At 37.6% G+C, this 9,031-nt stretch overlaps 1 protein-coding gene and 1 long non-coding RNA gene across 2 annotated transcripts; both read left to right on the plus strand.

Moving 5' to 3' along the window:
* The first annotated feature begins 1,480 nt into the window (after positions 1-1,480).
* On the plus strand, positions 1,481-3,057 carry LOC148862856 (transcription factor bHLH162-like). The gene is made up of 3 exons (XM_088974354.1): positions 1,481-2,002; positions 2,101-2,442; positions 2,545-3,057. Exons 1-3 carry the CDS (start codon positions 1,871-1,873, stop codon positions 2,638-2,640), a joined length of 570 nt encoding a protein of 189 aa, XP_088830480.1. The 5' UTR covers positions 1,481-1,870; the 3' UTR covers positions 2,641-3,057.
* Positions 3,058-4,596: 1,539 nt separating this feature from the next.
* LOC148862857 (uncharacterized) lies at positions 4,597-5,038 on the plus strand. Its single transcript, XR_016108934.1, has 2 exons — positions 4,597-4,729; positions 4,828-5,038. It is a non-coding gene; the product is annotated as an uncharacterized LOC148862857 (long non-coding RNA).
* The last annotated feature ends 3,993 nt before the right edge of the window (positions 5,039-9,031 follow it).

Here is a 9,031-nt window from a genome sequence, read left to right on the forward strand (position 1 = left end):
TATTGTAACACATGGCATCTAAGAACAAATAGGTGACACCCGAAACTGTTTTGGAAACAACTTGCCTTAGCCAAGTTGATGGTGTCCCACCTGGTGGCCCGAGCGCGGCCTGGTACAGGCGTGGCCTAGCGGCCTGGCCTTGGCGCGAGCTGGCAGCCTGGCACAGGCACGAGCTAGCAACCTGGCACAGGCGCGAACTGGCAACCTGGCCCTGGCGCGAGATAGCAGCCTGGCACAGGCACGAGCTGGTAGCCTGGCACAGGCACGACCTGGTGGCTTAGCCCTGGTGCGAGCTGGCAGCCTGGCACAAGCACGAGCTGACAGTCTGGCACAAGCGCGACTTGGCAACCTGGCCCTAGCACGAACTGGCAGACTGGCACAGGCACGAGCTGGCACAAACGCAACCTGGCATAGGCACGAGCTGGCATAGGCGTGACCTGGCATAGGCACGAGCTGGCATAGGCATGAGTTGGCACAGGCGCGACCTGGCACAAGCGTGACCTGGCACAAGCACGAGCTGGCATAGGCATGAGTTGGCACAAGCATGACCTGGCACAAGCACGAGCTGGCAGCCTGGCCCAGGCGCGACCTGGCAGCTTGGCACAGGCACTGACCTGGTGACCTGCGAGATGTGCTCACCGACAAATTCGACATGCATATCCTAACTCTCGCACGATCCTTGGAAGTTGGCCCACGTACCGAATGATTCGGAGGGTGGTCAACGTGCATGTCGGTTACCTCAAGGAATCTCGAACCACTTAGACGACCTCGCAGAAATCTCGGATATGGTGCGTGAAGCCCACTTCAAACAATGCCTATATAAAGGCACTAATCCCAAAGGCAAAGGAAGATAGCAAGTAAACAAGTAAACATATTCTAACTCCCACCGTAAATACATAAAATATTCCCAATTAAAATGGTTGTAATCGTAGTGGCTAAGAGATCCAATATGCTATTCATGTAATTTCCAATTATAGGTATATATTTCAATTCTCATTTCCATCCTTGTCCATTATCTCCTCTTACTCTCTTATACATTGCAGTCAGCCATTCATTCAACTATATAGTGAAAAAATAAATTCAACGCCATTTTTGCTTTTGGAATGAGGAATGAGGGGAGGCTTGGCCTTTCTTTCGAATCGCACATAAACATGCTTTATGATTTAATTCACTGGTCGGTGAACGCGGAGATAACAGTGGCCGGAGTCAACTCGGTAAGCGTCTCACGTGCGGTTAATAGTATAGTTTTATATATTGAACGGTAGACCAAGAACAACAATGTTTCGTAAACGAATTGGTTTGGTCCAACCCGTCTTTGAATACGGCATGCCTGACATCTGTTGCATCATGCAGGCCCCTCCCTCCATACTTGCCATTTCCCAAAGTGAAAGAGAAAGACGGGTCTGATCAACCACTGTGACCCAAATAGAAGAAAATGTTTGTGATTGTGCGGCTATAAGATTTGTGACTAGCGTCTTGTTTCATTATTTGTGGTCAGCAGATACATAGTCGCCGGGCTTCAGCAGGCTTCTTCCTTTTCTCCCGCAGTCTGAGACTGGGGTCCGTATGAAACATAACGTATGCTGTGGGCCGGTTCTCACTTCTCTCACTCGCTTTTGAGCTCTTGACCTTGTATAAGTGGCCACTGCCCACTGGCCAGTCCTCACCAGAGCTACTCTTCTTATCCTTTTCCTGTTCCTCGTTAAATAAGTGGACTTAGGAAAGTTCATCGTCCCACTGGCTCACCGCCTCACCACTCTTTATTAATTCAGACCTCGTTCCGTTTCTTCTTCACTTCTTGTACTTTTGTTCAATGCTTCAATTGATGCTTCTGGTGTGAGAGAACGTGGAGGAACAAAAACAGGAAGAGATGAAGCAGCGTCGTCGCAGTGAATCGGCCAAGCTCGATCGGAAGATTATTGAGAGAAATAGAAGAATCCACATGAAGGGTCTCTGTTTCAAACTTGCCTCTCTCATCGCTAAGCACCATAACGCCTCTAAGGTACAATTACTTTCCTCTTGCCTCTTGCTTCTCCGACTGGCTGTACAAAGTATGTAAGACTGATAATTTCTTAAACCCGGCCCTTTTGTATTTCTCAGGATGCATCGTCCGAAGGAGACGAATTAGACTTAGATCATGCTATCAGCTATATAAAGCAATTGCGAGAAAGAGTAGAAGAACTCAAGGGAAGGAAGCAATTCGCAATGAGCATCAAAGGGATAAACACTGACTTCAGAGACACAATGAAAATCGAGTTTACATTGCCCATACTCGAACTTCGAGACTTGGTTCCCAATCTAGAGGTCCTTCTGGTTAGTGGGTTCGATAAAAAATTTCTATTTTATGAAGTAATTAGTCTTCTTGAGGAAGGAGGAGCTGAAGTCGTGAATGCCAGTTTCTCCTGTGTGGGTGATAAGATCTTCCACACAATTCATGCCCAGGTAATTAACTTCTAAATTCTAATTGCTTATCATACTTTTTTTTTTTTTTTTTCTGAAGATAGTTAAAGAAATTCAAGCTTAGGACACTTTTGATACTTTCAGGTCACTAGTTCTGGAGTTGGCATGGAGATTTCAAGGGTACGTGAGAGGTTGAAGGATTTGGTTCTTTCAATGTTTTCTACATCTTTTATTAATTAAATCCGACTATAGAAATTGCCTTACATAGCAGCATAAAATAGGGGCGTAATAATCTTGGGCAAGGGGATGGGCAGAAGTAACCGATTGTGATAAGGTTGTAATTAGTTGATTTGGGTCCTATATATAGCCCACCCATGAAGCCCGAAAAAAAAAAAAGAAAAAACGAGGATTATTCATCCCATATTACTAGGACGGTTGAATGGGACAAGCAAAGACCTAATCAATTAATCAAATTTATGAACGTTTAGAGAGAGATCTTGTAAACATTTAGGGGCGTTCATCAAACATGTATGATTTTATTTTTCAAAAATATAAACAACTGCAGCTTCAGCAAGATTATATATTATCTATGCTGAATTGATTTGTTTATTTATTGTCTTTTAGTGCATAAAATAGTGATATTCACGTCTATCAAAATAGTGGACTTTTTTATTGATTTTAAAATATGCAATAAAGGTTCACAATTTCAATAGGATGGGGTATTTCAGTTTGGCCAGTTTCAGGGGTAGGCATGCCTAAAACCGACCCCTGAAACAATTTTGAAAAAATAAAAGACTAAAAAATTATAAAGTACCGAAACACCAGAAATTTGCATCCCAAGCCTAGGCCAATCACTATATACCAAGCCTAGCCTGTAATATATCTACATAACGTGGGTATTATACAAAGGCCCAAAGGGACGAGTCCAAGGCAGTGTAAAATACTAATTCGGGCCAATCTGAGATGCACCCCTAGTTGTAGGCCCAAAAGCTCGCCCCAGATTCATGTACAGCCAGAGCCAGACTATGCCCCCCTTTATATTACGGCCTATTTCATGATTACCCCTTGTTTCAGTCACACCATGGTGGGACTCAATTTGCACCGTACATATTTATATTCTTACATTTTTCAAATTGAGCCTAAAAATAAACAAATAAACAATTCAATTCTGCCAATTCAGTGTTTATCAAATGACCCCTAAAACTTATCAGCTGATCTGAAATGGTTAAACATGCCTCCAAACAGGAAACTTGGACTAAGTTTTTAGAAAAGCATTCTGAAAATGTGAAGTTTCGCAAAGAAAATAAACAATAGTGTCATCATAATGTTATCCTAGCTGATCCCAAGGGTTATTTGCACATTCCACAAAAATATAGGACCATTTAAACCTTCAACTCTTTCATATCTTTGTAGTTATAGCTTGATTTCTTTCACCTTTGCACTCCAAGCTCATATATGTCCAAACAACACTAAAACAGATTTCCCTGAAAAAATATTGAATGGAAATATTCAATATACATTTTAAATGTAAGTGACTAAATGCATGCATGATCTATTAACCATTTGAAAAATAAATAAATATAACTATATTTTTTTGGGGTTACAAACATAACTATATTAAGCTATTATAAAAATATACAATAAACAACATTAAAAATGCAAAAACTCATTTTTGTATGTATTTTTACTGTACATATTTTGTTTTGTGCTCTTTTCAAACTGACCCGTGACGTTGACACTTGATATAATATTTTTGAAGATCTATTTTATTTTTTCAACACCTGTATTGTTCATGTACTACATTTTTATTCGTCTTGGTGCAGGTCGTAAAAGTTATTTTTAATTTTGTGATGTCAAAATTATACTTTACAACTTTGCACATGTGCATAGCACAGGTCATTATTTTAGTTTTATAAAAGTCCAAGAATTAATTTTTGAAAATTATGCTGTTTTTAGTGAGTTTAGATTTTTTGTACACACAAATTCTGCCCATATTTATGGCAGTCACACAGAGAATATCTCATCCTCTGCATAGTATTATGTAAAGGGAGATGTATTCAATTCATAAGGATAGTGTGTTATGAATTGAAGTGGGCATGGAGTTCGTTTTTACTACAGTTTAACTATATATATTGGGAGATATTCTAAATGTAGTACTGTAGTGAGACATGAATTGGTGTGGGTAGGAGATCCAAACTCAAAGCAGGATATGTATAATGAACTGGCCCTGCCAGAGTGCCAGGGAAAGCTTGTGGTTATGCGAGTTTGATCTAACGCCTCCTTTATTTTAGGGACAGAAATGACATTTCAACCACTGAGCTACCAAATGGTACAGTTTAACTATTGTCCGAACCTTGAGTTCTAAGTTAAAGCCTTACACTTTTCCTTTCCTTCTCTTAAGGCATGTATACATTTTTTTTTTGACAGGTCTTAAGCATGTATACTTTTGTCCCTCTTTTGATGGGGTTGGGATAAATAACCTGGGGCTTGTAGATTTACATGTCATTGACATTGTAATAACTTTACCAAGATTATGTCTAATTTATGCTGCTTACGTCAAGTTTGGCCCCAAACCATGTTGTAAAGGCTAAATTTGAAAAGAGTATTAATACAAATATGTAGAGTGCAAAATTTTGTATTTTGTATGTATTTTCACTATAAATACTTATATTTGTACTCTTTCCAAACTGAGTTTAATTGTTCAATTCAACCACAATTCATCGGTGGAATAAGGATTAAACACCAGATTGAAAAGGTTGTATAAGACCACCGGCTTATGAAAGACCATAAACCCAGTTGGTCCAATTTAAATCAAATTGGACCAGTTCAGTCCAGCCCAAGATGGTAAGCCAAGTCCTTAAAAATCTCATTAAAAACCGAGAAAAGAAAATAGTATACATAAGGGCCCCATGTCCAAATGGGGACTTAGGGCCTGGATGCACCACAAATCAACAATCCAATCTCTCTCTCTCTCTCTCTCTCTCTCCACCAACATTCCGTGTCATTTCCATCTCCTCAAACCTTCAGAGGCTCAACTATTGCCTCTTGAGATCCACTTGCTTGAAGTTTGTATAAATTATTGTAAAAATAAAGGGAAAAGAATGTATTATTTATCTATACTATATAAAGTAGATACTTAGTTTGGTTCAACGCAAATTATAAAATTTAAATCCAAACATCATATATTATATAAAATAGATACTTACACATATGACTATATAAAGTGGATACTTGCCCTAATTTCGATGTAGGTCATTAAAGCTAAATCCAAATGCCATATGTTATACATGCTTACTAATTTTACACATGCATGCCTAGCAAGTGTTCTTACACACTATTAAGTCTTTTTTTTTTTTTTTGGAATCAAAAGGTATCCGTTCATTTACAAGATATTTTACAAACCACTTTGATATATATAGTTACTCAAATTCTTTGAAATGGGTGATTTGATGGCCGATGCTTTAAGTGTTTTAATTTTGTGAAATTCTTGACTTAGTTTGGGAAGAATGTAAATACAAAAAGGTGTTCAATGCAAATACAAGGTTTAAAAGTACCATATACAAAATGCTCCACTGGAACATATTTATATTTGCACTCTTTCTAAACTGAACGTCTGAACCTAGACTCAAGAGCTTTCCCTCAACTTCTTTCCTTTTTCTATCAAAACAAAACTTTGTATGTTTGCACTCTTTCCAAACGATTCCTCTGTAATTTTCTACTAAGTTCTTGTCCTCATGGCCTGAGCTCAAGAGATTGTATGGGACTTGTTAAGATCTCATGTTTTTCACATAATTTACAATTCTTAGCCTCATGGAATATAAACCACCCAACCAAAGAATCAGAGCTTCCTGAAAGTAAAACCTTTAAGAAGTAAGAACACAACATCCAACTACATATTAGGTATATTTTCTGTACATGTATATATGTTAAATTCAAAGAGAGATATTTCCAATGTAACAGATTGGATGTATGTACTTTCAGAGCATTTACAAAGTGTTTGCATTTTTGGAGATCTTGTTTCCCAATAGGATGGTTTCATTCAATGAATGGTTCTGATTGATCATATGGAATGCACTTCAATGGTACCATGGTGTTTACATTGGAGACCAAAATGCAACCAGATGGGCAGGAGACGAAATCATTCACACTGGGCTGGCATGTTCTATGATGATAGGCTGCCCAGCCCACTCTACGTGATTTGGTCTCAGGCAGGCCAGTTGACTCAACTAAAATGTATACGTTAAACGGTTAAAGTTCTATATGTTAAGTTGATCGTGTAGACCAATGAAGTGATAGACTGCGACTGGGGCCGCCTACTATTAATGAATAAATGATATGCTCTCTTTTCTTGAGATTTTACTTCCAAATCTAATTAAATATCCAAATTAATAAAAGACCATTTAGTAGCAATTAATTAGGAAAAATGCTAAATGTTTTTATAAAGTTTTAAATAAATATCATTTAGGGGAGACTGGATCTTTTCCTCACAACTGGCGCCTCACAGGCACATCCTACTATGCATTGGGAACATCTCCCCTATTTATCAGTAAATATTCACGGGAGATGTTCCCAATGCACAATTGATGTGCATGTAAGGCACCCATTTGTTAGGAGCAGATTCCGTCACCATTTAGGGAGTTCCGCTTTCCTCCTCACACCACTTGTAGTCATGCATTGGTAATATCTCTCTATTTGTAGTTTTAATTCATCAAAGCTGTTTTTTAATGTATCACTCTAGTGTTGTGAGGACCAATTTTGTGAGGAGGAAATCTGAATTCCCAGTTAGGTCAGTAAACAAAACCTATGTGAGAGGTTGTCATCTCGGTTTCCCTCTCAAGGTTTTATTGAGTCTTCATCCTCCGGTGATCCCCTCTCTTTACTCCTCCTCCAGGAGTTGGAAGACTTCCCACCTCTGTTTCATATCTCTTTGCTTTCCATTTATATTGAGTTGTGTTGTATATTTAGAGTTAGGATGCCAACAAAATATGTTTAATACATCATCTTACACCACACATCTCATACATGACGGGTCTCACTTTTATTGCCAGGAAATCCAACTCCGTATGGCATTTGATTACAACGATCATTTTGTCCTTCTTGCACATTCAAATTGTTCTCAATCTTGCATGGACCATGGGTGCACTATGCAGTATGCTTTATTGCTTGGTCGTGTTACTTGGCGTGTTCTCTTATAGTCTCAACAGAGTTTAGATTATGATATTTGGATGGAGGTGGTATCTTTTTTTGCAGGCTAATCACCATTGATGTTGGTCAATAATGGCAAAGGCAAATTACCATTGTTTTCTCAGTAGGTGTTTGGCATCAATTCCATTTCCTTAAAAAATAACATTACATCAGTGTTACATCAAAAATCCATTTTTTGGGAAAAATGTCTACTGTTTGATTAGTCATTTTTTCAAAAAACATTTTTCTAAATCATGTCTTAAAAACCAAAAAAGGTATGATCTTTTGGTATTTTCCCATTTTTTCTATTTTTACTAATAATAGTATACTGACATGGCATTGAAAAAACGCCCATGTAATGGTAATAGCAATGGTACCAAATAAAAACCCTAAGAAAACATTTTCCCAAAAAACATCATATTTATACAAGGTGTTTAATTCCATGGGCATTTATTCAATAAACATTGTCACATAGGCTTCACTTCATCAGTTTCTCTTTTTTGCTATTCTGTATGCATTGATAATGGAAAAAGTGGACTTCAGTTTTTGTGTACATCTACCATTTGAGAAAGTTATTTTTTAAAACTTCTACAAACAGTTAAACATTTTTTCACTATTACATACTTAATTGTTATAAACAGTTATAATTATTACCTTTTTCAATTTTACAAACAAATAAAATATAAACGTGGAATAAAAAAATGTAAACTAAACCAAACACATACACAAATCACCATGTTCTAAAAAAATGCCTATCAAACATTGATTACAAGCACCACTTCAATAAATGTCAAACCAAATAAGTGTTTCGACCGTTATTTTGGAAAAGGGGCAATGGTGTTAAACAGCCCCATGGTTGTTAGGTAATCATGGTGGCATTTCATGCGCTGTAATTTGAATTTCATTTGGGTGGTTGTCTTGGATTAGATAAGGTATTAATTACATTTTTCTTCCCATTTTATCCTTGTACATATAATTCCAATGCCCGTTATGGGATTTTGTTGACTATCATTAAAGTCATGTGGGTGGTCGGTTGGACTGTTTCCATTGTAGACCCAACTATTTAGGTCACTGCCATTGGGCAATGCGCATACACGTAACAGAAATTTAATTATAACTAATTATAAATCTATAATAACTACTTATCATAATCATTTTTATTATCAAAAATATCAGAAGCATCTAAATCCCCATCCTTCTTTCTTTGCCTGTCAAGGCGAAAATATTCTACTATGGAGCACGGGGAGAGATTAGGGGTGATCATGAAAAACTGAAGAATCGAAATTTTTGATTAATCGAATCGAGCGATATATGTATATATTTATAATATATAATATATTATTTATTATTTATAATATAATATTTTATATGTATTTTTTATTTTTTATTGTATTCAAGCCTGTTCAACGGCCAGGCCAGTCTATCGGGCCACCCGGCCTATGAACAT

This window comes from Nelumbo lutea, chromosome 3 (genome assembly GCF_056320005.1).
Source record: "Nelumbo lutea isolate HS-2025 chromosome 3, American lotus-T2T, whole genome shotgun sequence".
In the NCBI taxonomy this organism is placed as follows: domain Eukaryota; kingdom Viridiplantae; phylum Streptophyta; class Magnoliopsida; order Proteales; family Nelumbonaceae; genus Nelumbo; species Nelumbo lutea.

Coding starts and splice junctions, on each gene's coding strand:
- LOC148862856 (XM_088974354.1), top strand. CDS start 1,871: ATGAAGCAGCGTCGTCGCAGTGAATCGGCCAAGCTCGATCGGAAGATT. Junction 2,003..2,100: donor AGCACCATAACGCCTCTAAG/GTACAATTACTT, acceptor TGTATTTCTCAG/GATGCATCGTCCGAAGGAGA. Junction 2,443..2,544: donor TCCACACAATTCATGCCCAG/GTAATTAACTTC, acceptor TGATACTTTCAG/GTCACTAGTTCTGGAGTTGG.